Here is a 25,192-nt window from a genome sequence, read left to right on the forward strand (position 1 = left end):
GCACCTACCTCCAGGCAGAGAAGAAGAAGAAGAAGCAGAAGACAGTAGAGGGTTCTGCGCCGCCCGCGCAGCCCTTCCCACTCTCCTACCTGTCCTAAAATCCACTGTGAACACTCCTTGCTGGTCGGGCACCAGTGCGTCTGTGTCGTCACGGGCCACGATCTCCAGCAGGTAGTACTCCAGGCGAGGGTGGAGGTCCCGGTCGATGGCAGTCACCTCAGCCACCACGGTGCCAGGGGGGGCCGACTCAGGGACGCTGACCGTCTGGATGGGGTTGATGAACTCGGGCCTGCAGTCGTTGATGTCGTCGATGAAGAGGCTGACGGTGGCGGTGCCCGAGAGCGCTGGCGTGCCCTGGTCCACGGCCACCACCGTCAGCCGGTAGGCATCCCGCTCCTCCCGGTCGATGCTGATGTTGGCCACCCGGATCACCCCCGTGGCGGTGTCGATCAGGAACCTGTCCTGGCCGCCACCCTCAATCCGGTAATCCAGCTGCTGGTTGAGGCCACTGTCGGCATCTGTGGCTGTCACCTGGAGGATGGAGAAGCCTGGAAAGGGGGGACACAGCCCTCTCAAGCGAGGGTTGGAGGGCAGCAGCAACAAGCCCCCAGTCCCGAGGCGAACACCATCAAGAAACATGGGCAGCCCCAATTCCCAGATTTTCCCTTCAACCCCATCCTGACCAGCCCTGACCCTGGGAGCTGGATCTTCAGAGTCCCAGGGGGACACCCAGGTCTCCCTATCACCCGCTCTCACGTTCAGCCCCACCCTCCTCCTGACCTGGGGGGCTGTTTTCCCGCAACCATGCCGTGATGGAAGCTGGCTGGAAGACGGGGCGGTTGTCATTGTCATCCAGGACGGTCACCACTAGGCTGGCAGTGCTGTTCAGCCCTCCCACATCACAAGCCACCAGCGTGAACTCCAGCAGAGGGTCCAGCAAAGCCTCTCGGTCTACCACGCTGCCACGCTTCACTGAAATGACACCTGGAGAAGGGGAAAAGCCTGGTGACTGACCCCATGTCTGCCTGGTGGCCCTGGGCTGGGGACAGTCACCTGCTGAGCCACCCCACCTGTCCTGTTGTCGATAACAAAGAAGTTCAGAGATGCCTCCAGGAGCTGGTAGGTCACCATTGCGTTGCTGCCCTCATCACTGTCCAGAGCTAGGATGGGTCCATTGAGCACCGTGACCAGGGTCCCTGGAGGGGATGACAATGGTTAGGGAGGGTGGCAGCCCCCTGCAGAGCCCCCCCATCCCCTCCCACCCTGGTGATGCATGAGGGACAGCAATGAATGGATGGAGGAGGTGACAGAGAGGGGCCTCGCAGTGCACGAGGCAGCGGGGGGTCAGCTGCTGCAGCCTTGCAGACCGACTTGGAAGGCCCAGGTGAGGTGGCGGGACGTCCAGCTAAAAACAAACAGACAGACACATCCATCAGATGGGTGGCACCAGCACCCTGCCACCGAGGGCATCACTTGGAGGCACCCAAACGCTTCGCCTGGGACGTCCCTTGATGGCGGGACAGAGAGGTACCTGAGGTCTTGGAGCACAGAGCAATTTAAATGGCAGGAAGGCAAAACTTCCCCAGCTCTTTGGCTGGGAAACGTCTACCTGGACAGGCTGGACTGTTTTACCTCTAACCCCCAGAGCAACGCGGCTCCAGGTGCTGGTGATGGAGAGATGGCACTCTATCCCCTGCAGGGATGTTGGGCATGTTGATGCCCTCAAGGCTGCCCCCAGGGCTCGGCTCAGACCGTGGGCACCTCTTGCTGTCTGCAGCTGAGCAACTCCCAAACGGGACCGATTTCTCACAGGGTTGTGCCAGACCTGCGTCAGGAAGGGTTTCCACCAGCAGCATGGACCAAAGCTATGGTCTCCTGGAGGCTGATCTGCCCAGGTGGTCAGCAGAAAGCCCTCGTGCTCAGCATCCCCGTCCCACTGACCTGCAGCCTTTCCCTGCTCAGCGTCGTGTCTCCTCCACAGCCAGGAGACACCTCCCCTCGCCTGGCCCCAAAGGCACTCCCCAGGAGCCACTTAAGGGAGAGAAGAGAGACCTACCTGGGGGTGAGTTCTCCATCACCTCAGCCTGGTAGGAGCTCTGGGTGAAGAGGGGGCGGTTGTCATTCTCATCCGCTATGGAAATGACCAGCAGGTCGAAATCCTAAAGGAAAATGGCGACAAGAGGGTGATGACAGCAATGTCCTTTCCTTGAGCTCACTCCTGCCTCTCACACCTCCAGTTTGGTGCTGGTCAAAGCTGGACCCCTGTGCAACTATGATGCTGTGCTCCCTGGACCATCCTGGAGGGTCTGCAGGGACCCTTGCCCCGGGGTTGGGCACCCCTTCCCAGCCTGCACCCTGAAGGGGGATCCGTGGGACATCTTGGCAGGGCCAAAGGATGCTCCGGTGTCATTGTGGCTGTCCAGCTCTCCAGCCCAACTTTGTCCCCCCTTCCGTGACGTCTGCTCCTGTTGCATGGAGTCGACATGCAATGTTGGACTTGCCCTAAATCATACTGGTCCTGTTCTCTGCTGGGGAGAGGGTTACAGCCCCCTCCTTGTGATCCCCAGCTTTTGGGGGATAAGGCTGCTATTGGAAATGCTGTGGGTGAATGCGTCATCTGGTTTTTGGCCACGGCAGGAACCCCTTCTCCCACCCGCCCTGCTGCCTGCACCACTGGAGGCCCTGGCAGTGCCCGTAATTACCCGCCTGGCATTGCGTATGTTCTCGGGGTTGTCCTTCACTGTGATGGTCAGCCTGTACTCTGCCACTCGCTCCCTGTCCAGCGGGTGGTTTACGTAGATGATGCCGCTCTACCAAGAAAAAAGGGAGGAAATAGGTACAAGGGACACGAGGACCGCTTCTCCCAGGTCACCTCCTGCCAGGGCAAGGATGCCAGATGGCACTCATGGGTGCCCAGGGAAGGCAGGGCTCCAGGACCAGGGGTGCCCACCCTCCGTATCCCGGCATCCCACCCCCCTGGGGGCATACGGTGCTGTTGATGTAGAAGGCATTCTCCTTGTTGCCCGCAGTTATGTCGAAGGTCAGGAGTGCGTTCGGCCCCTGATCTGCGTCCCGGGCAAGGATGCGGGTGACGAAGCTGGAGATGGGGGCATTCTCGCTGAGGGTGAGGTTCATGGGGAGGTTGAGGAGCACGGGGTCATTGTCGTTGATGTCCAGCACGCGGATGCCCACTAGGATCTGCAGGGAAGTGCAGGAACACGGCACCTGTATCCATCCCTCCCATCCTTTTTATGCCCCCCTGGGCAAGAGGTGGGCTTCCCCACTCAGCCCACTACGGTCTGGCAGAGGAAAGCCCCAGGGACAAGGGGAAGGAGAAGGAGGGGAGGAGAGTGAAGGCAGAGACCAGGAGGAAGGAGGTGGGGATGGGGGATGGCACCCCGCAGCCCCCCATGCCACCCCAGGGGACTCACCGTGGAGCTGAGGGGGGGCACCCCCCGGTCCCGGGCGGCGATGGTGAGGTTATAGAAGGGGATGTTCTCGCGGTCCAGTTCGGCATCCTTCCGCACCCGCAGCTCCCCTTCCACCGGGGAGATCACAAATTCCCCTGCCGGAGACAACAGGGCCCTGGCTTGCACCATGCTGCTGCGAGTGGCCCAGCACCCCAGGGGAACGACTTAATTTGTGATGGGGGACAAGCACCAGGGAGGGTTTGGGGACAAAACCATGACCCGCTACTGGAGATATGGGAGGACTGTGGCAGCCGGAGACTCTCCTGGATGCATCCCCAGGTACCAGCAGGAGCAGGGGGTGGGCTGAATGGCCAAATAAAAGGTGCCCGTGCCCCTTGGCTGGGCCTTTCTGAAGATGCCAACAGCCCTCTGAGCACCTGCCCATGCCCCGTGATGGCCAGATCAGGGTGGGCTACATGGCGCGGACACCCCTGGACTTGCTCTGGAAAAGCTTTGCAGTGGGGCCAGCTGGGAGATGGGACTGGGCTCTGCCTTCCAGACACCCTAGGCTGAAGTCACCACCCGTTCACAGAGGGACAGCCCTATGTCCCCATGGTTAGGGATGCCCATGGCTCCTCTGCCACCTGCTCTGGGATGCTGGTGGGGCTGCAGCTACAGCTTCCCCATGGGTGGCAGAGCAACTCGGTCCCCAAACACCCTGTAAACCCCATGGGGGTGAGGGGACGGGGCTGTGCACTTGCAGCTCTCAGTTTCTCTTTCTGCGGTTTGTTTTTTTGCCCTTTTTTTTTTTTTTTTTTTCCTTTTCTTCCCCTCATTGTTTAGCAGATTCTCCCCCTCTCTTGCACAAGTCCCGGCCACCCCGCCTTGGCTGGCCATGAACGGGTTAAGTTTCCTGTTGCTCAAAACAGGATTTCCTGGTGTCGAAAGGCTGAATTCGCAGAAGCGCTGGGAGGGAGGACGGGAGGACGGGGAGGACGGCTTTTCTGAAAGGCTTCCGCCCGCCCTCCCACAAGCCAGGTTCCTCCATGGGGCAGCCAGAAGGAGAGGTGGTACCCCTCCCACCACCCAAGGTCCCCGCTCACCAAGGGGGTCCCCAGCGATGATGCTGTACTCCACTTGCCCACTGGGTCCCGAGTCACCATCGTGGGCCAGGAAGGTCCAGACACGCGGGCCAGGCTGCCCTTCTGTGACATCGAAGGGACCCTCGTAGGGCCGTGGGAAGGTGGGGCAGTTGTCATTGATATCGTTGAGGTTCACCAGCACCTGCGGTCAGGGCGAAAGGGTGGAGGGCAGTGAGGGGAGAGGGATGGAAGAGGAGACCAGCCTGCTGGCCATGAGCATGGGAAGCCATGGACAGGTGACATCGCAAAATACCTCCTGTATTTCTGGCTTTGCAGGGTGCACCAAACATCCAGCTTACAGTTCAGAGACTCAAAGTCTGTCATTCCTGATCATAGTGACACTATGAAACTCCAGCTGCACACAGGTGGGGCCCTTTTCAACCTCCGGGACACACACCATGATGGAGAACTCAACACAAAAGTCAAATGTTCTCCGCATTCATATCTTGAAACCCAAGCTGGACAGATAAAAATCACAGACGTGGATTTGACCACCAAAGCCATGAGTTTGGAGAGACCTGACATCTGCAGCCAGCTGCACACTTGCTCACTCCTTTTCCTCCACCAAGGCCTTCATTTCTACTGCTGAGTAAACTTTAAAAAATTTGCAGCTTGTGTCCTTATTCCAACAGGAACAACCACCAACGCTGCTGGCGCATTTCCTCTCTTCACGTCCCTTCCTACGACACACTTGGCTGGCTAGAAACCAACCCTACAGATCTCAAAAGGGGAAAGCATCAACTGTTTTAGGACAGAGTAGACCATGGGGCTGCCAGCAAAGCTGGGGATCCAACGAACTCGAGTCTTGCTTTTTAATTGAGTCACGCTACATAGGAGACGTTTATATAGCTCTCTACTATACTGTATTGCAAAAAGGGTTATCCCCTTCCTTGCTAGACTTCAGGGAACTTGCACAGGGGAGAAACTCTGCCTGAGGAGGAGAGTCTCCAGTGGCTAATAAAAGGTTGAGCTTTGGTGGTACGGGTGGTTATGAGAAAGCTATGGAAAATGAGGAGCTTTCTGACCTCCTGGGCTAAAGGACAGTAAAATCCATCAGATGGGCATTCGTTACTGGCTAAATCTAATCTTTACAGAAGAGTATATCTGAGCCTCTGCTCCGTTTCCTAGCAGTGGAGAAAACAAACACTGGCACGCCTTATCAGGGTGATGGATTTCCCATCACTCGGGATCTAAAATAATCACTAAACCTCCTCCTAAAAGCCATGTTTTCGTACGGTGCTGGCACAAACTCCCTGGGCCGTGTAAGGAGGGTGTTTCCTATCCCGTCTAGCTTCGGTACTTGTTGCTGAAGGGGCTTCCAAGTTCATGTCTCTGCTTGGGCCGAGAGCCGGGAAGGCTCTGCCTTCGCCCGCAGCACGCCGGCAGCTGCTGCCTTCCCTGCCAGCAGTTAAACCCCAGGTCTCGAGGTTTCCGCTGCAGTTTTCCTGGGCCAGGAAGGCATCTCCAGCAGTAGCAGCTGCACACATCTGAAGGCTTCCCACCTGCCCAAGCATGGAGCACAGCGCTCCCAGGCTTGCGCGGACAGATCTCATCCATGGAAATCTCCCACGCTGGTATCTCCCTTTCAGTTTCTCTTGTTTTCTTGGCACACAAGAACTTTACTCCTTTTGGGGGACTACAAAACGCTTGGCTCGATAGCTGGGTGAGGCATGGTGGTCCACGACAGGGAGCCAAAGCAGAAGATCTAACCGATCCCTTCCACCCACAGACCTCAAAATCAGCCTGGGCATGGACGTCTACCACACAACCTGTCAAATTTTGGTTTTGGTTACAAAAATAATCAACATATTCAACTCCTGCAAAACGTTTGCTTTGGAGCTCCTAGTCCGCCCTCCCCACACTTTGGGCACTGCACTAAGTTCACGTCACCGTGGTCCAGGAAAAATGGAAGAGCTAGAGAGAAAAGCAACAAAAAAAATGCCTACAGGCTTTAAATAGCCTCCATACGAGGAATCAAAAGGGAATTTTAAAAGCAGATAAATAATCTGACAAGATAAAGATGAAGCAGAAATTAATGCTATAGCAATGCTTTACTACCTACTGTCCCTTCAAGCAAGAAGCACCAAGGGGACATCTAAAGAAAACATAATGCAACTTAAAAGCAGTTCCGGAATTTCTTCTGTTTGTGTCTTTGCAGGCCCAAATAACCCACAAGCGTCCCTTGCCCACATCCCTGTTTTGCAACCCTCATGAGGGAGTGGGGCAACAGCAACTGGGCAAACTGGCCACAGCTGGGAAAAGCAACTGGTGACCACTGGGAAGGAGATGTGAAACTGCTCGCACAAGGGGGAACTCTTTGATCCCGAAGAGGCCACTGTGTTGCAAACCCCCTCAGCAGCTCCCTACCGTGGTGGTCGATGTCAGCCGGCGCGAGACGATGGGGCACTGGTCAGTGGCAGTGACGATCAAGGTGTAGCGCCCATGGCTGATCTCGTAGTCCAGCTCCTTCACCGTGCGGATCTGTCCCTGCAGGCGAGGGGAGAGCGACCAGGAGTGACGGGAGTGGGAGAGGGACGTGTCTGGGATGGGGCTGGCATCCTTACTGACCGTGGCGCTGTTGATGTGGAAGGTATCCAAGATGTTGCCTTCGGTGATGGCATATGCAACCGTGCCATTGGGTCCCTCATCCCGGTCCAGGGCCTGCACAGTGACGAGGGTGGCGTTGAGTGTGGCAGGACCTTCATCGAGTGTCACCTCGTACAGCTGCTGTCGGAAAGCAGGAGCGTTGTCGTTCTCGTCCAGGATGGTGACGTACACTGTCGTGGTGGCCTGTGGGACATGGGGACATTGTGTTAAACATCATAGAGGGATCAGCTCCACAACCCCTGGAGCTGGCTGGGGAAGGCTGGACCTGTCAAGGTCAATGACCAACGGGGGCTCAACCCTGCCAAAACAGGAGGCAGGGCTCAAAATGAAACAAGCCATGGCTGCAGACGCCTCTCCAGGTAAGGGTTGGGTACAGAGATAAACGTGCAGAGATTAAATCTTGTTCCTTCTCCTTTCCACCCAGTGTCACCATTGCTGATAACACCAGGGAGCAGTCCATGGCAGAGGGAAAGCCAGAGGCTGAACCCCATCGTGGAGGAGACATGTGTGAGTCCTCACCTTGGCTTTGGAGACATCTTGGTTCTTATTACTGAGGGGAGTGGCGTGGTAGATGGAAAATACCCAAAGACGCTGCTGCCATGGCTCAGGGGAGGAACAAAAATGAGCATCTCAGCCTGACCTCCCGCGGGTCCCATCATCTACCTGCTGACCACAACTTCAGTGCCGCTCAGGCTTAGTCTGTCCTGACCCTCTTTCAGCTGTATCTGGCCCTGCACAGGCACTTGGATGTCCTTACCGAAGGCTGTCTTCTGGGAGTGTCACCACGGGGGCACACCTGGGGACAGGGAAGTGACACGAGCGTGCCACCCTGCCTAAGGACTCATCTCAGAGATGGTGTCTTGGGACGATAAACCATTTTCTTGGAGTCTCTGGACTTTGTGCAACAGAATTGCACAAAGCAACAAATTTCTTCCAGCCAGACAAGGGTTACCTTTTCAACGAGAGCATCACAGGCGTGTTTGCTGTGAAAACCACAAAGCCGCACCGTAATTAGCTCCTTTTCTATTTCGCCGCCCCGCTCCAAATTCAGAGCAGGTGAGCTGCAAAGTTCCCTGCGGTTTGCAAACCTCCACTGTTATCTCCGGGCTCCGCTTCTCCAGGGAACCCCCTTTCGAGACGAGGTGGCCCTCGGCTGCAGCCGGAGATTTTGTGGATGCTTTTGGAATTTGAAGCGGAGCTCCAGGAGGAGTTACACAAGTCAACTCGCCGTGCCACTTATTTGAGGGCAGAGTAAAGTCCCCCCCGCTGCGTAAACAGGCTGCAGGAACGGGGGATGCTTTGCTCCCCCTTTTTTTTGTGGAGGAAAAGCTCCTTTCCCTTCCCCAAGCTCTGAGTTACCCTTCCCTGTTTGTTCCAGGAGGGTTTCTGCCCCCTTCATCCTCACAAAGGTGGGGAAAAATAATTCCGAGCAAAGTGCACTTCAATGAAGCAAGCTGGAGCTTGGCCCCCAAGGGATCAGCTCCTGCCGGGGAAGGGATGGGGACCAGCATGTCCCCCCGGCACGGTGAGCATCCTCCTCAGCTACCCCAAAAGCAGCACGCGCCTCATTCTAAGCTACGCCCTGCGAAAAAAGGGGGGAAAAGGGGGAAAAACCCAACACATGCACCCACTGCTGCCCAAATGGGTGGGACTGAAGTGTCACCCACCCATGGGGTGCCTGTTTGGGGTGCTGCCACCCCCCCCCCCGCCTCCCCGGGCCACCCACAGGTCCCTGCCCCATCTCACCTCCTGGGGGTGCTCGCCGTTCTCTCCATCGCTGCCTGCGATATCTCAATGAAATTTCCTGTGTGCGCGAGTCCGGCTGCGGCTGCCGGGCTGCTCGCAGCGTGCAGACGGCTCCGCAGAGGCCAGCTGAGCTGCCCCCCCGGCCGCCATGGAGGCCACGTCCCCCCGGCCTGGGCTACTGCTGGCCACGCTCTGCCTGCTGGCGTCCCTCGGTAAGCTCCAGCTTGCTTTCCTCCCCTCCCTGCCCAGAGAAACCCTCCTTGCCCAGGCAGCGCATTCCCCCGTCCGGGGCTGTGCCTCGGCACAAGGAATTTGAGGCATTTGGGGGGGTTATTAACTTCCTCACCCTGTTATTTCGGAGTTGGGGGGGCTCGAGCCAGAGTCCCACGCGATGCTGGCTGTGTCAGAGGGAAGGGGCTGCTGTTTTAAAACTCCGGGATTGGGCTTTTCTCTTCTTCCTTGGCTTTGATCTAACATGCGCGGAAGGAAAGCAGCCACCCCCTGTCTCCCTGCCAGCCCCCCGCTGGGGATCCCGAGCTGGAAAAGCCACCCTGTTCCCACACGGCACTTTGCCCTGGCGCTGCGGAGGTCCCCGGCCACACGTCCACCCCACGCCGCGCTGAAAGGAGCCTTTCATCAGCCCTGGGGGAGCGGAGACTGTGTGCGAGCAGGGCCGGGATGCCCTCTCTAAGGATGCTCTGCTCCGCCGTAATTGCTGGGATGTGCTGGGCAACTTCTCCGGGCGGGCGGCCGGCTGGGCCAGGACTGCTGTTGTATGACCACCCAGTTTCCCTTCCCCTGAGCGAGCGCCTGCCAGCGCTGGAAGCTTGCCGGCTGCTCGCGGTGGGATGCTCAGGGAGGGGCTGCTTCACACACGGCTCCGCACCAGCCCTGGCAGCGGTTCTGTACTGGGGCTCTTGGGGACAGGCGGGTAAACGGGGGCGGTGGCAATTAAAACCGCAGCTCATCTGTGGAGGAAGGGTCAGAGAACGAAGCTGGGAAGGACCACGGTCCCTCCCTGCCCTGCGCAGGCGGAGGATGAGCATCCTTGGCTTCTCCCGGGCTTGGCTTCTCCCTCTGTCCCAGGATGGCAAAGTGACTGCCTCCAGGATTTCTGTCGGCACATCCCCAGGAAGATACGATGCCCCCCTGCAGTGGGGCAGGGGGTCCCTTCTCCTCTCTCCTCTGGGACAGCAAGGCTGGTGTGGATTGATATGTGCTCCCGACATCAGGATGTGAGCCTCCCGACATCAGGGAGCGATTCCCAGCATCTCCCTTGGATGATTTTATTTACACATCTGGGGTGCCGGGGCCGGACACCAAACCTTCTGCAACACAACAAGCTTGGACTCTAGATGTCCAACGTGAGCCTGGTGCCAGAGGAACTCAGCTTCGTGCAACCTTCGTGTGCCTGCCAAAACTTTCTGAACCCCCAGCTAATTTTAGCCGGGCTTGATGGAGAAGTAGAGCCCTTGGAGACATCCGGCTCCCACGCGGTTTGGAGACGCTGGCAGCTTGGTGGATGGGGAAGCGGCTCCTCTCCACCCAAGGCATGGCGTCTGAGCTGGGCTTCCCAAAATCGCATCCCAAGCGCAAACCTGGTGCTGTGACCCTGTTCCTGAGTTGGCGCCGTGCTGGAAGAGGAAGGCAGGAGCCTCCGGCGGGAGCAGCAGCATCCAGGCCTGGATGATGGGTACCCAGGGAGCAGCCCCACCGCTGAAAAGCCCTTTGGTTCCTCAGGGTGCGGGAGATGAGGGCCATTAACGTGGGCATCTGGCATCTTCAGTAAGTTTTTTCTTGTACTGAGGTGTGGATGCCTCTGCACATCTCACCCGGCTGATAACTCTGAAGCATAATGACAGCACGGTGACGATGGGGCTGGCGGCACTTTGGTGTGAGGCTGTTACAAAAGCTCCCAGAAGAGGAATCAAAGCTGGGTTCCTCACTCCGGCACTGGCAGCCCCTCGTCTGCGGCAGCTGAGCCCCTCCAAGGGCTGCAGCCTGCCCCCCCCCCCAGATTTCCCTGGAGCGGAAAGGGGGGGCATGATGTGGAAATCACTGCTATAAGCCACAGGAGGGTAAATCAAACGCCTCCTTGCCAGAGCAGGGAACCAAAGGCAGGAGAAGCAGCCAGGAGAGGCTTTTGGTCACCGACCCAGAGTTTGGCACAAAATCCTGTTTTGAGCTGATGGTCGGCAAAGCAACACGGGCTCCTCGGCTTTAGTACTTTTTTGCATTTCGTTTTCTCTGGAAGGAGAACTCCTGGGTTTCACGCTAGGCAGTGGTGCCGGCAGCGGGGCTGTGCCAGGGCTGCAGCGGGCTCTGTGCCACACCAACGCGACGCTGCAGATCGGAGCCGAGGGGGCGAAGGGGCACTTTTGGCACCCCGCATGACACCTCCTCTGTCTACCAGATGGTGATGAGGCAGCAGCTCCTGGCTTGGACCTCGGCCGGTCCAGCGCTCCCCCAGCTCTCGGTCGGAGCTGCAAGGAGCCGGGCACCTGGCTTTGTTTTGGCATTCGCCAGCGGCACTGACTTCAAAGGGAACGGTCCAACCGGGATGGGATGGAGCCAAACCTGGGGTCTGGGCATGGAAGAAACCCACAGCACCCAGGGAAGATTAAGAACCATGAGCTTTACTGCAAAGACACTGCCAGAAGGTGTTTCCTCCAGGCACCAGCTGGCATCTAGCACGGCTTTAAAGCTTCGTCACATCTTGGGGAGGGACCAGCAGCCGCCCCGGCACCTCGCCAGCTCTCCTCCCCAGCTGTTTTCTCCTCCGCTCGACAGCTTTTGGAAGTCTTCCCTTGCTCGGGATAAAGAAGGGAAGTTGGTCATGCCGAAGGCTTCGCACACGTGGTAACCTCTGCCCCCCCCCTCCCTGCGGCTGGGCGCTGCTGCCGAAAGCGTGGGCTGCGTGACTTTCCATCCAGACGGTTCCCATCAAGGCCCGGAGGTGGAGGCTGGATGGTTTAAGTGAGGCATGGCTTTGCAAAACCATGTGGGGATGAGTGGGACGGCCCCTTTTCATTTGAGGTGGAAAACAAAGCCTGCCGCAGATACTTTTGCAAGGTGTTGGAAGTGCGGCTTCCTCCAATAGAGCCCTGGCTTCCCTTCCCCTGGCTCCCGGGGGACCCCAGATGTGAATGGGGCACTTCCTGTCGTGGCAGGTATTGAGAAACACATCTGAGGTGGCTTTTGTCCTCGGTCTGCGGGCGAGGAGGTGGGGGACCCGCTCTGCTGCGTGCCAAAACCCAACCAGCCCGGCCGAGCATCCCGGTCCCCAGTAGCATCCGAGGATGGCGAAGCAGCCAGGGCTCAAAAACGAGCAGAAGCGGGGCAGCGCTGAGCTCCGGCCACGCAAACCTCTGCCCCGGAGATGTGTTGCCTCAACGTGCTGTGGGGAGCAGGCTGAGGTGCCTGTAGGAAGCCAGAGTGATTAGCCGGAGCGGTTTAGCAAAGGTCACCCCGTCCCCAGCTCTGCGGGACTCCTCAGCAGCGTGTGCTGCAGACTGGGGGGGGTCTGATGGGGCAGATCCCCTCCCCAGACCCCCCTTTCCTTGAAAAGCATCCTTGGAGGTGGGCTGCTGGGACTCGGGGGCTCCATGGCTGTTCCTAGGGGGCTTAGAGATCCCCATCACCCTAAAAACCAGAAGTAACCCTGAGGGGTGGAAGGCGGGGGAGATTTTCGCTTTCGGTCTTTCAAGCGGAGCCTGGTGCCGGGGCAGAGGCCCTGCAAGGAGGAGGATGGAGGATGCTCTCCGGGCAGCCCGGTGACGGTGAGCCCCTCACCGGGGTTGGATGGCTGGAGGGTAGGCGCCGCACATCCAGCCTCTGATTGACACCCGCTTGATATAGCAAGCGAAAAACCTCAAAGCGAAAACGGTGGCGGAGCTAATGGCACAACAGGATGTGACCAAAATAAAAGAACATCTCGTCCTCGTACCGCCTTCTCTGTTGCAAACCAGCCCCAGGAACCTCCCGTTTCTCAATAATTTAAAGAAAACGACCTCCAAATCAGCTTTTTCTTCAGCTTTCCAAGGTGATGCTTGCATTTCTGCAAACACAAAGACTGGCCCATCTTTTCTCTCTCCTCATGTGCATCCCCCCTTAACCACCAGTACCCTCCGCCGGTGTGCTGGGACAGTCCCAGTAACCCGGCAATACACGCCTCTGCTTCCCTCCATTCCCCCCGTCAGGCTCCTTATGCCTCTGCCAGGCTTCCTGCCCGTGTTTTGCAGCCGGCAGCTGGTCAGGGACTTCTTTCTGAAAAACTGTTTTTATTTTCAAGCAGTTCCCCGCGGTTGGCGTTGGCCAGTTTCCCCTTCTCCTCCCCAGGGGCTGAAAAACAAGCAGGGTGGGACCCACTCCCCGCCTGATCTCAGGGGGGGACACACGGGCTCCTCCTAGTTATTTGCTTTATATTTTTTCTCCTTTTTTTTTTTTTTTCAGCCGTCTCGGCAGCTCTGGCTGCCCCGCTTTGCAGGGGGCTGGTGCCCCCTAAGCAGATGCCCGGGGCAAACCCCCACCTCTCTGCCGGCCCCAGGCAAACCTCTGCCTCCCCGTTGCTATTAAAACCTGATGCTCTATTAGCTCTATTTAAAGCATCTCCTCCCAGGGTCCGTGCTAGGGCGAAGCTGTGCTGCCAGCACTGCTGGGATGCTGCCACAGACCAAACGATAGGCTCACGCCGTGCTTCCCATCTCCCTTCTCTAGGGATACTGGGAGATTTTTCCATGATTTTTTTCTTGCCTTAAGGGCATGGGTGAAGTGTTTTTCCCCGTCTGCCTGCAGGCTGGTGCTCTCTGATTGCTCTCTGCAGCCCCTGGCCATCCCTCTGCCACCATGGGTGGTGGGGTTGGCAGTGCCTTTTTTGGGGAGGGATGCCCATTTTGCTGCGCACTCAGGGTGAGCCCAGGCCTGCGGGCTCCAACTCAGCCGCTGTGTCTTCTCCCCGGCAGGAGGGCCGGCAGCTTTCCTGATCACCACCCCGTACTCGCTCTGCGTCTGCCCCGAGGGCCAGAACGTCACCCTGACCTGCCGGATCAGCGGTCCCCTCGCCAACCACCATGACCTCCTCTACAAAACCTGGTACTTCAGCAGCAATGGTGACCAGAGATGCTCCGAGAAGAAGCACATCCGCAACGTCACCGAGAAGGAGCTGCACCATGACCTGGGCAGGCACCATGAGCTACTGGGCAACGGCACCCCAAAATCCCCCCTCAGGGGGCAAGCCAGCAGCCATCACGGAGTGGAGTTTGTCCACGACCACCACGGTGCCTTTCACATCGTGGTGATGAACCTGACGCTGCAGGACAGCGGGAATTACTGCTGCTATGCTGTGGAGGCCAGGTGGGAGCACGGCAAGCCCAAGCCTCAGCGTGCCGCTTACGGTTTCGTGGAGCTGCAGATCCTGCAAGGTGAGGAGGGCAGGCAAGGCGAGCCCCTGCCGGTCCCGCATCCTGGTCCCGCATCCATGATGGGATGCGGTGGGGCATGGCGGCAGATAAGGGCTGGTGGGGGGATGCTGGGGTGCAGCACAGGGGCTGGGGAGGCAGGGCATGCTGATGCTGAAAGCCCAAGCCAAGCAGATGTTGAAGGGTTGAATTAGGGCCAGAGAGCACTGGAACATTAAAAAAAAAAATAAAAAAAAAATCAAGAGGCTGGAATGCAATAAAATCCATGCTACATAGTTTCACTGATCTTCTTCAACCCCTTTCTGGAAGAGAGGAAAGCAAACCTCAACATAAAAGGAGCTGGCTGGTGGTCCAAGCGCGGGGGAGGGCTGTGGGCACCGCTCGGGGCGCAGGGCTCGGAGATAACCTCGGGGCAACAGCCCAGCGGGGACAGCCACCCAGAGAGGCGCGAGATGGAGGGGAAGGCATCTCCTGCCCTTGATTTGCAGCATTAGGGTAGATAATTTTCCTTTTAGGCCAAAAATAAAAGAGCCTGCGTGGCCAGGGACAGGGCCTGCCGCTGTGAGGGAAAAGGGTTGTTGCAGCAGGAACCGCAGCGTAAGCTTCCCGGGATTAAACTCTTGCTTTTGGGATGCTGTGGGCTGGTCTGGTGAGCAAATCGTGGTGAGCAAAGGCGAGCACGGCTGGCAGGTGTGGGAGCTCTGTGGTACCTGCACGAACCCCCTGAGATCTAACGCGCTTTTCTCTCCTCTGCAGGCAGGGGAGGGCTTCAAAACTGCACGTTTCATACCGCCGCCAGCAAAGGTAAAGGGAAAAAGACGCCTCCCGCCAATGCACTGCTCGCCATCCTGGGCCCTGTACTTCCCTAGGGATGGCCACTTGCTATAAATGCGTCGGTGCCCAGGTGCCACCTCACGGTCGGGTGTCGGGAGGGTGATTTCCGAGGCTGCCCCCTCGGACATCTGACAGGCACGTCCTCAGGCTGAGGAGAGCCTCCTTTGGCCCACCACCTGCACATGACCCTCCTGAAGCCCGTGGAGATCGTTCACTCCATGGTTATAAAGCACCTGAGCCCCCCAAAAACATGATCAGGGATTTAGCGGCCGTTGCCACAAGCAGATGGGAAGGGACAGAAAGGTAGAGTCGCAGGAACCTCTGGCAACACCCCGGCGCCATCCCGAGCCCATGCCGCCTTGCCCCAAGCAGAGATTCTCTCGCCGGGGAAACCCAAACCTTGCTTGAGCGCTCAGACAACATGAGGCTCCCCCAGCACTGCGTCTAGACGCTGGGGGTGCCCACACTCCGCTGTGCAGGTGGTTTCTCGGCGGGTCGCTCTGTCTACCCCCCCCTTTGCTGGCTGCTAAACGGGCAGATTTTGCTAAAATTGGTTGACGGCGCAGTTGGGGCCACGGAAACTGCATGGGAAACTGCATCCTCCTCCCCACGAGTAGTCCTTTGTGTCTCAAACCCTCGGTCCCGAATGCTGGGACACCCTGTCCTGCTGAGCAAAAAAGAAAAGGGGAAAAATATCCGCTCCCCGCCAAACACACCCAGAGCAAGAGGCTGCTTCCCCAGACGGACGCAGAGGGCTTGAGCCGAACCTGCCCTTGATTTAGGCAGCCCTCCATCCTGTCCCACATGGACCTTGATGGCCACAGACCTGCCTACAGGCTGCCAGCCTTTCTGGGGAGCCTCCTCGGTGGAGAGCTCTCCCAGGGGCACTTCATTAGTGGAAGCCTTGGGTAATGAGCCCTTTGATGCCCGAGTACTTTGAGGCAGCCTGATTTTGATGAGGGTGGGGGCTGGCACTCTTTGAAATCAGGGAGAGCCTTTCTGCTGACTTCAAAGGGCTTTATCAGGGCCCTGCTTCTCTCCTCATATCTAGAAGACTAAAGGCAGACCTTGGGATGTCCTCCAGCAATGAAGGACTTCGGTCAAGGTCCTAAACTGATGCCTCAGAGCTTATCTCCGCAACCAGCAAAGCATCCTGGCGCAAATCCCGTTAGGAGCAGGCCACCCATGTGTGTGGGAGCCACAGGTGTGGGGCAACGCCAGGGTTGCCCCCTGCTTCTGGTACGGGCTTGAGGAATCCAAGGAAATACACGGCGAGTCCTCCCCACCTCTGTCCTCTTCTGTTGCAGATATCACGGCCGCTGCGCTGGCAACGGGTGCCTGCATCGTGGGCATCCTCTGCCTGCCCCTCATCCTCCTCCTGATTTACAAGCAGAGACAAGCGGCCAGCAGCAGACGTACGTACATCCTCGCCATCCACCAGCGGGGACACCCGTCTCATCTCCTGGGCTGCATCAGAGTGGCCTTTGTGGGATGGGATGTATCCCACCGGAGCCAGTGGGATACAGTTGAGTCCCACAGGCACCGTGTAAGGTGGCCCAAAGACAGGTCCCTGCCAGGTGCCTCCTACGAAGCTGTTCTGGGAAGGGCCATGCTCTTCTCACCACAAAAAAGACACTGAGGGGCTGGAGTGGGTCCAGAGAAGGGCAACGGAGCTGGTGAGGGGTCTGGAGCTCAAGTCCTGTGAGGAGCGGCTGAGGGAGCTGGGGGTGTTCAGCCTGGAGAAAAGGAGGCTGAGGGGAGACCTTCTCGCTCCCTACAACTCCCTGAAAGGGGGGGGTAGCCAGGGGGGTCAGTCTCTTCTCCCAAGGAACAGGCGATGGGACAAGAGGAAACGGCCTCAAGTTGCACCAGGGGAGGTTTAGGAAGGATACTAGGAACAGTTTTTACTCTGAAGGGGTTATTAAGCATTGGAGGAGGCTGCCCGAGGGAGTGGTGGAGTCGCCATCCCTGGATGGGTAGACACAGTGCTTTGCCAGAGTTAGGTTGCTGGTTGGACCAGATGATCTGAAAGATCCCCTTCCAACCCAGGCAATTCTATGAGTCTATGATTGATCCTATGATTCCATGCCTGCGGGCTGCCCGTGAGGAGTGTGGGGTGGGAGAGGGACCCGTGATGCCTGCGTGGCACCCCAGGATCCTGCTGGGGACACTGAGACTGCGGAGATGCTGCCAGCCCCCCCCTCTCCACTCACTGCGCCCTTTCCTCCCCGTCCGCTGCGAGAGACGGCTCATTTACTCACCCCTCCCTCCGCCCCACAGCTGAAATAGAAGCTTTGCCTGCTAAGTGACTGGAAAAGCATTTATTTGTGCTTTTTCTTCCCTGCTTTTTAAAAGGAGCCCTTACCTGGCCAAAAAGACCGGCCACCTGCCTTCATGCACCTGGGTGCAGCTCCTCCCCATGCTGCTAAGCATCACCTGGATGCTATTTAACCCAAAAGATGGAAGGCAAAACCCAGGGGGATTTGCTCCTGGGGTGTCTCAGACCAGGTTAGCTACAGGTTATTTCCTCCGGGCGCTTCAGTCTGGGCCAAAAACTTGTGCGTCTGGGCTCGGGATGCTCGCCACGCGGCCATCCAGCACACCCCAGTGACACCGGTCTGCCCTGTCTGGGCCACCTTCTCCCTTCTTCAGAGCCTGCGTTTGCAATCCGGGAGGATTTACTCCCCGGTCTGGGAAGTACGCGAGGCAGGAGATGTCAGGGGTGCGGAGAAGGAGGTTTGGGAGCAAAGGGGAGGCTGATGCGAAAAGGAAAAGGGAAAGGAAAGAGGAGGAACTGGGTGCGGGTGAGACGCCAGAAACCAGCGCCGGCAGTTTGACGCCGGGTTTCGTGCTGCCAGCACTCACACCAACCGCTTTGTCTTTGGCAGGTGCCCATGAGCTCGTCAGGATGGAGAGGTGAGGAAACCCACGTGCTTCCAGCTCCCTCCAACCTTCTCACACCCCCGGACCCCGCAAGGGTCTTGTCCTCTCCTCCCCTTCCCTCCAAACCAGCGTGCATCCTCAGCCCAGCGGAGCGAAGGGGATGCTGGTGACACCCACACCCGGGGTCCTGTCCCTTTCCCCTTCTGGGCAGCTGCTGTTTCTCTTTCCTCCCTCCGAGTGGGAAGTGTTTCCTTTCTTTCTGCCTGTGCCAAGGGCTCACCTCTCCCTGCGCCCCTGGAGAGCTCGAGACCATGGTGCCTTTTGGTTAAGCTTTCCTCTTTCAGCCAAGTTTTAATCCTGCGCCGGGCTCCCCGCTTGCTCTCAGCCAAAGTGCCACCGCCTGACCCTGCTCCCTGCCCTGCTTGGGTGTCCCCAGTGCTCAGCCAAAACCCCGGGGACAAAAATAAAAGTGCAAATCCCGCCCCCCCCCCCCCTTCCCTCACACCCTCTCCTCTCCCGCAGCAGTGCCCAGGGCATCGAAAACCCCGTCTTCGAGGAGGTCCCCTCGGGGAGCGCGGAGCCGCGGCCCCGACCCCAGCTCTCCTACATGGCCAGCCGACAGCCCTCCGAGTCTGGCCGGCATCTGCTCTCCGAACCCGGCACCCCCCTGTCCCCCTCCGGCCCCGGGGACTGCTTCTTCCCCACGCTGGGTGAGTGACGGGCGATGCTGAGCCCCCCCCAGGGGAACGCTGCGGGAGGGGTGGGAAGGAAAGGGAAGGGGATTCTGTGATTGTATGAGTATGAAAGGGGCAGCCGGGAAGGGGAAAGCGGGGGTTAAATATCAGTGGCAAACTTTGCGTTATTTGGGACAGCAAGTCCCAGGGCTTTGAAGACGGGGAAGGCCCAAAGCCTCTGTTTTCTGCGCAAAAGCGGCCGCTTCCTGAAGCATATTCCCACAGCTGGACTAATAACACCCCTGGTCTGCCCTTTCCCAGATCCTGTTCCCGACTCGCCCAATTCCTTGAAAGCCTAAAGACCCCGGAGGAAGCCACATCCCCCAGCTGGGAGAGGCCAGGCAGCTGCCGTGCCGCGCTCGCCCAGCTGAGACCCCCGGGACGGGGACAGCACGGCCAGGGACAGCAAAGCCTTAACAAATGAAGCCGGGAGCAGGATCCCTGCCCTCGCCTCCTGTCCTGGCTCTGCCCTGGGGCTGGAATTGAACGGCTCTCGCACGGATTTCGGTTTTTAACTACCAATTTCTATGGAGAAAGAGTACGGCTCTGCACTGCTCACGTTCGACGGACTAGCTGAAAATCGGGGAAGGAAGGAACACCCGCACCTGCAAAGCTCCCCCAGGATTTAACTTATTGCCAGGGATTTAAGCTCCACAACATCGACCTGTTTCCGCGTCTTTGACTGAAGATCCTCTCCGGGAGTGGATGGTAAAGTATTTTATCCACCGCGAGACAAAACAGGGTCACCGGCCACCCTTGTACTACCTTTTTCTTTGCAAAACAGGAAGGGGAGAGGCTCCCTGCTGCTGACGGAGCCCTCCTTCCTCACCAGCCTTTTGAGACGGCCACGGACTTGCGAGGCTGCTGCGTTTTCAGCTGGGCACACATCAGGAGGAGCCTTATTTCTGCTGCAGTTTTATCCTGGGCTTGGGATCAGGGGAATTTATCTTTCTGTTTGTTTCATTATCAGTGCTGATTAAAAGAAAAAAAAGGATGTTTATGGTTTTTGTTTGGTGTTGTTTTTTTGTTTGGTTGGTGGGTTGTTTTTTTTCGGAAATGCCTGTAAATTGGAAAGTTCATCTGGAGGGTGTCGGAGGATGTTCCCGTGATGTGGTTGAGGCACGGGAGCAAGCAGCGGGCAGTGGGAAACGCTCCGTCTGGCTTCCCCCCGTCCTCCCGGGACCAGCATGGCCAAGAGCAGCTATCCCCGGCACCGCTGCCGGAGGACCCTGAGATGCCCCAGGGGATGCGGGTGCCCTCACAGCATCCTCCGTCCGAACGCAGTACCCCAGCATCGCTCATCCTAAAGAAGCCGTGGGAGACAGGCTCCAGCGTGACTCAGCCCCTGGCGAGGAGATAAAACCTTGTGGTAGATGCTGTTACTCGAAGGGCGTGTTTAGTTTTTGGGGTTTTTTTTCCCTCTTGTTTCTGTTTTTGTTGTAAAATGGGGAAAAAAGTTGCTGCTAGGCAAACATAAACATTAGTCATACCAAGACAGTGTCAGATCTGAGCAATAGCTGCACCAGGCAGAGAGCCCGGGCAGAGCATCCCCAGCAGCACGCCGAATTTTCACACTCCGTGACTGGAAGAAACGGCGTTTGCCTCTGCCACGATCTGGGGACACCCTGCCCCGCTGCAGGATTCCATTAATCTGGCACTGGCTTCAGCAAGAGCAACTTCAAGACGCTACGGCTGTGGGCAGAGGGATAAAGAAGCCAGCACCAATGCCCCGACTTTGGATGTAAATTCCTGAGCGTGGGACTCGGGCTTTATTGCCACCCATGGCTCAGCCCCATTCCCGGCTCTGCTGCGGAAGCTTGACCAGTGCCTCCGGTGCTTCCTTCTCCCCGTCCCAGTGGCTGCAGCTGGGAAGGCACGTGGGGAATTTGCCTACTTGCGGGTCCTAGCTGCATTGAAGCCCTCTCCCAGTCTCTCCATTTGCTAACAAATGTGCTGTCTGACGAGAGAATAAAGCCTTGTTGGGAACAGGTTTCCCTCTGCGCTGCAGGAATCCCATTTTTTGGGAGGCAGAGGCGAGCTGAGCAGCCGCCTTCTCTGCCAGAGGCTCTGGTGTGGCACGTCGGGGCATTTCCCACCTTTAAAAGTTTGCCAGAAGGAAAACTAAAGACTTTTAGGGGAAAGAGGCCATGGCTACCCAGCCTTCCGCACATGCCGGCGTGGGAGCCCTGGCACGCCGGGTGCTGGCACCCCACCTTGCCCCCCACCACCGATGGAGAAGACAGCACGGTGCTGCACCTTCGGGCAGGATGCTGATGGTGGCGGTGACCCAGCAAGATGCTCACGCCCTCACGCAGGGCTCTCGCAAACGCCTGGCTCGGGAGCACACGTCGAGCTGGCCCCGCCGCCGGCTGTTTTCCGCTGCATCAGCACTCGGGGCTTCGCTGGCAGGGAGAGCGAGGAGCCGTGGTGCTTCACCTGAACGCTTGTTTCAGAGCGGGCGGACGGGAACAGAAACTGCAGAGGCTGAGGCAGCCCTGGCTGGGGGGAGGCTGCGAGACAGACACCTGGGAGGTGAGGAGAGGCTTTGCCCACCCGCCGTGCCTCGCTGCAGCCGCCGGTGCCCGGGTCTGCGGGTGCCGAAGCTCCCCTGGGCAGAAATCCTTCCTCCTGCTGCGGGAAGCCTCCCAGAGACTCCAGAGCAGGGCCAGCCCTTGGGGAGGTGCAGCTGGAGACGTGCACCAGGGTCAGACAGAGCCAGGGTGACTCTTGCAATACCCACGCAAGGACACCAAGACCTGCCAGTTGCAGCTCACTGGCCTGTGAAATTTTTCTTCCCTGCAATGCTTTTTGGGGTAAACGCTTCCCTTTTATCATCACCACTTGGCCCTTCTGCCCCTGCATTTCCAGCTCCCAGGAGGATGGCCAGGCTTCCCTGCACCCTTGCTGTTCTGGGTATCGCAGGCCACCACGGGACTTCCAAGTCCTCTCCCAGCTCTGTCTCCTCTGCCTCTCCCAGAAGTCAGTCAAATCTTGAAGGGACGCAGGAATCGCAAACAAAACATCCCTTTTGTGCATCATTGCATCAGCCTAGACTTGCGAAACCAAAGTTTCTAGTGGGTGACAAACTCCTGACAGACACCATTTCATCACCCGGGCATGAGGCCAGCAGCCACCAAGCGACGTGCAGGACAGCCTTTCACAAGCCCTAAGTGTCCTCAAGCTCCGCAAAGGGCCCAAACTCTTCTCTCCGCTGAGGAATCGGGTCACTGGATGCTTTGTTTTGCTGCAGCGTGGTGGGAATTTGATCGTCGCTGCTGGCATAACTTGTGCCGGTGACGTGGTGGTCACGCAGCAGAAACCTCGAGGACAAGCGAGGCGACTGGGACGCCGTTTTGGCAGCGTGAAGCGATAAACCGTGTCGCTTGTCCTCTCTAGCACCGGGAAGAGGGCATTGCCATGGCAATGGGATTTGCCGGCTCAGCACACGGCATCCCTCACCCGGGCAGCATTGGTGATGCTCCCAGGGCGCGGGGACGATGGGGACCTGGTGGTTACATGCAGGGGCCTTCTCGCATTTTGGGGAATTTAAGCCACGGCAGCAGCAGGGCTTAAGAAAATGATGGTGGTGATGCACAAGCTGGTGTGTGAACTACCTGGGAGGGAAGAGTTCAGCGCGCCAAGCCTGAAGCGAGAGTTGCAAGCCACAGTTTGCACTGCTGGTTGCAACCTGTTTCCTCAAAATGTAGAGCAGGGCTTTGCAGCAAGAGCTGTGCCGGGAGATCAGAGAGATGGCGAGATATAGCAGGTGGAGGTGGGGGGAGGAAGGATGGCAGGGTGTCACGCAGGGTGTCATGCCTCCCCGGCTCACAGTTTGCGCTTGCTTTGCCCACTCGCCCGCCTTCCCCCAGAGCCGGTGGGGTTAGGACGGACGTGGGGCTGGAAAATGCCCCAAATGTTAGTTACCTGCTCATTCGATTCTGCCACACTAGAGTCTGCCTTAATGCCACCAACAACAAGACTCGCTATTTGTGGAGCGAGGAAGGCGCGAGGGAGAGAAGACAGACTGCAGTTAAGTGCTGTTCCCCACTGGGCACTCCGGCACGCTGGTGGCTAAGAAGCAAGGTGGCCACCTCCCCAGGTCAAGGGATGATGGCTGGGGTCTCGCATCAGCCCCGAAATGCACGCCCAGACCCTTGCTCACCGTGGGCAGGGCACTCCAACAGCAGCAACGCGACTCAAGAGCCACCCAAATCTCGCACGGCGGGGACCGCAACGGCTGTAGCGATAATTACCAGAGCTCATCTCACGGGTGAGAGCAACATCTCAAGAACCTTTCGGACTCGGAGCACAAGGAGCCAGTGGGTAGGACACCTCCTGCAGCCACCAGCGCGCTCGCCCGTTGGCATGCTGGTGGTGTTTCTGACGTTTACAGACGAGTGAAAAACAGTTCAACGCTTCTGCAAACTCCCTTCAGCACCGACGCAGCAAGATGGAGAACATCCTGCATGAACGACTGCAAGAGGGCATCCCGCAGGATCGGGCGCCAAAGGAGGCTCCCATTCATACCAGCAAATTTGGACCCCGAGACCTAACCCGAGTGGCCAGGTCACCAAAACATCGCTCCCCGTGCCTGTTCCCCCCTTCCTTGCTTGACATCCCAGTGCTAAGCTGACTCCTGCAGCGCTGCCCAACTCCATCCCACACCTCAAAAAAAAAAAAAAGCACGTTTTCAGTGGCTCACCGACAGGGAAGGGTTGCCCTCGTCCTCAACGGTGATCACCAGGCTGTAGAAGCTCTGCCGCTCGCGGTCGGGCGGGGAGGGCCGGGTGGCGATCTCGCCGGTGACGCGGTCCATGCGGAAGGTCAGGTCCTCGTTCCCGCGGGTGATGTAGTAGGAGAGGACGCTGTTGAGGCCAACGTCCTGGTCAGTGGCACGTACCTGGGCCACCGCCGTGCCCCCGCCGACGTTCTGCAGGGTGAGACGGCAGGGATGGGCGATATAAATTACGTGCACCTCATAACACAAAATACATAATTTTTTTTAAAAAAAAAAAAAGGAATAAAACGAACGGGCAACATTCGCTGTTAAGTCGCCAGAGCCAGCTGCCGCCCCACTCCCAAATTGCCCCTCTTTTTCCTACGTTACAGCATCTCCCATTTGTGGCAATGAACCGGCCGGATAGGCACGTTTGGTTCCTTGCCAGGCTGGCGCAGCTCAAGAGAGTGTAAAAACCAGCGTGTGTGCAAAGGTGAAGGCTGCGTAATGGACTCAGAGCTTGGCTAATTATTTTCGGATAGTCCCATTATGGGGAGAAATCAAAACAGAAATTCTGTTCTTCAACCGGCTCTGAACATGTATTAAATAGATAAGAAAATCCTAACAGGGCGATAACTTTATTGCAAGGCCATTAATCACGAGCAGCACTTCCTCACAGCTAAGTGTCACTGGCTATTACTCGTATTTCATTTTTCATCATCAAATTGAGAATCCCCCCGGTCCAGGAATTAAACTGTCAGGAAATAAGTTGTCTTTTCTCACGCCTGATTGTGTTTTATTGCTTAATTATCTAGCTCTTGCCGAGCTGCTTCCTGAAAGCAATTCCTATTCTGCACCGTGCCGCCTCTTGTGTCACTTCAGTGGCCGTTTCCATGGGTGTGTGGCCACATCTCCTTCCTGCTGGCCCCTGCAAGCTCATGGGCTTAAGTTGCCTGCAAGAGCTCTCTCATAGCCCAGAACTAGGAGGCTATCACAGGTGAGGGCTTGCAAGGGGCCACCAACCCTTAAATCATTCAAGGTGAGGTTTGCAAAGGTCAGCAACCCTTCAATAACCCAAGGAGAGGTTTGCAAGAGGCCAGCAAGCCTTAAATGACCCAAGGTGAGGTTTGCAAGTGACCAGAAACCCTTAAATGACCTAAGGTGAGGTTTGCAAGTGGCCAGAAACCCTTAAATCATTCAAGGTGAGGTTTGCAGGGGGTCAACAACCCTTAAATGACCCAAGAAGAGGTTTGCAAGTGGCCAGAAACCCTTAAATGACCCAAGAAGAGGATTGCAAGTGGCCAGAAACCCTTAAATGACCCAAGGAGAGGTTTGCAAGGGGCCAGCAAGCCTTAAAAGGCCCAAGGAGAAGTTTCCAAGGGGCCAGCAAGCCTTAAATGGCCCAAGGAGAAGCTTCCAAGGGGCCACTAACCAACCCTTAAATCATCCAAGGAGAGGCTTGTGGTCCACCTCAAGCGGCTGACCACCTGACCACCACACGGCTTGTGGTCAGACCTCACCTTGGGAGGGTGGCAGGAGAGGAGCAGGGCTGGGTACTCACCTCACTCACGCTCACATTGTAGCCGAAGGGGCTGTCGATGATGGGGGGGTTGTCATTGACGTCGAGGACGTTCACTCGCAGAGTGTGCTCCTTCCTGCGGGGAGGCACGCCGCCATCCGAGGCTTGGATCTGCAGTTGGGG

The 25,192-nt window shown here is 57.6% G+C and overlaps 2 protein-coding genes across 7 annotated transcripts in view; one reads left to right on the forward strand and one right to left on the reverse strand.

The window, feature by feature from the left end:
- Window positions 1–25,192, reverse strand: part of CDH23 (cadherin related 23) — a 212,293-nt gene that overhangs the window by 11,592 nt on the left and 175,509 nt on the right. Inside the window, exons 36-47 of one of the 4 annotated variants that reach the window (XM_063337560.1) lie at window positions 25,052–25,180; window positions 23,476–23,703; window positions 7,121–7,342; window positions 6,920–7,039; window positions 4,514–4,694; window positions 3,432–3,565; window positions 2,989–3,198; window positions 2,703–2,810; window positions 2,057–2,159; window positions 1,071–1,196; window positions 781–984; window positions 90–548 (exon numbers count right to left, since the gene is read on the reverse strand). In XM_063337560.1, coding sequence (XP_063193630.1) covers window positions 90–548; window positions 781–984; window positions 1,071–1,196; window positions 2,057–2,159; window positions 2,703–2,810; window positions 2,989–3,198; window positions 3,432–3,565; window positions 4,514–4,694; window positions 6,920–7,039; window positions 7,121–7,342; window positions 23,476–23,703; window positions 25,052–25,180 — 2,224 coding nt within the window. Of the gene's footprint in view, window positions 1–89; window positions 549–780; window positions 985–1,070; window positions 1,243–2,056; window positions 2,160–2,702; window positions 2,811–2,950; window positions 3,199–3,431; window positions 3,566–4,513; window positions 4,695–6,919; window positions 7,040–7,120; window positions 7,343–23,475; window positions 23,704–25,051; window positions 25,181–25,192 lie in introns of those variants that run through there. The other 3 variants (XM_063337557.1, XM_063337558.1, XM_063337559.1) reach the window with 3 other exon arrangements.
- VSIR (V-set immunoregulatory receptor) lies at window positions 8,940–19,744 on the forward strand. 3 transcript variants are annotated; one of them, XM_063337564.1, is made up of 7 exons: window positions 8,940–9,117; window positions 13,867–14,325; window positions 15,079–15,126; window positions 16,464–16,571; window positions 18,045–18,072; window positions 18,562–18,749; window positions 19,035–19,744. In XM_063337564.1, exons 1-7 carry the CDS (start codon window positions 9,054–9,056, stop codon window positions 19,070–19,072), a joined length of 933 nt encoding a protein of 310 aa, XP_063193634.1. In that variant the 5' UTR covers window positions 8,940–9,053; the 3' UTR covers window positions 19,073–19,744. The 3 variants fall into 3 exon arrangements, with proteins under 3 accessions (XP_063193634.1, XP_063193633.1, XP_063193632.1); XM_063337563.1 differs by lacking the exon at window positions 8,940–9,117 and adding an exon at window positions 9,187–12,947 and having other exon boundaries at window positions 18,565–18,749; XM_063337562.1 differs by lacking the exon at window positions 8,940–9,117 and adding an exon at window positions 9,828–12,947.

The sequence above is a fragment of the Chroicocephalus ridibundus genome, chromosome 6 (assembly GCF_963924245.1).
Source record: "Chroicocephalus ridibundus chromosome 6, bChrRid1.1, whole genome shotgun sequence".
NCBI lineage: Eukaryota > Metazoa > Chordata > Aves > Charadriiformes > Laridae > Chroicocephalus > Chroicocephalus ridibundus.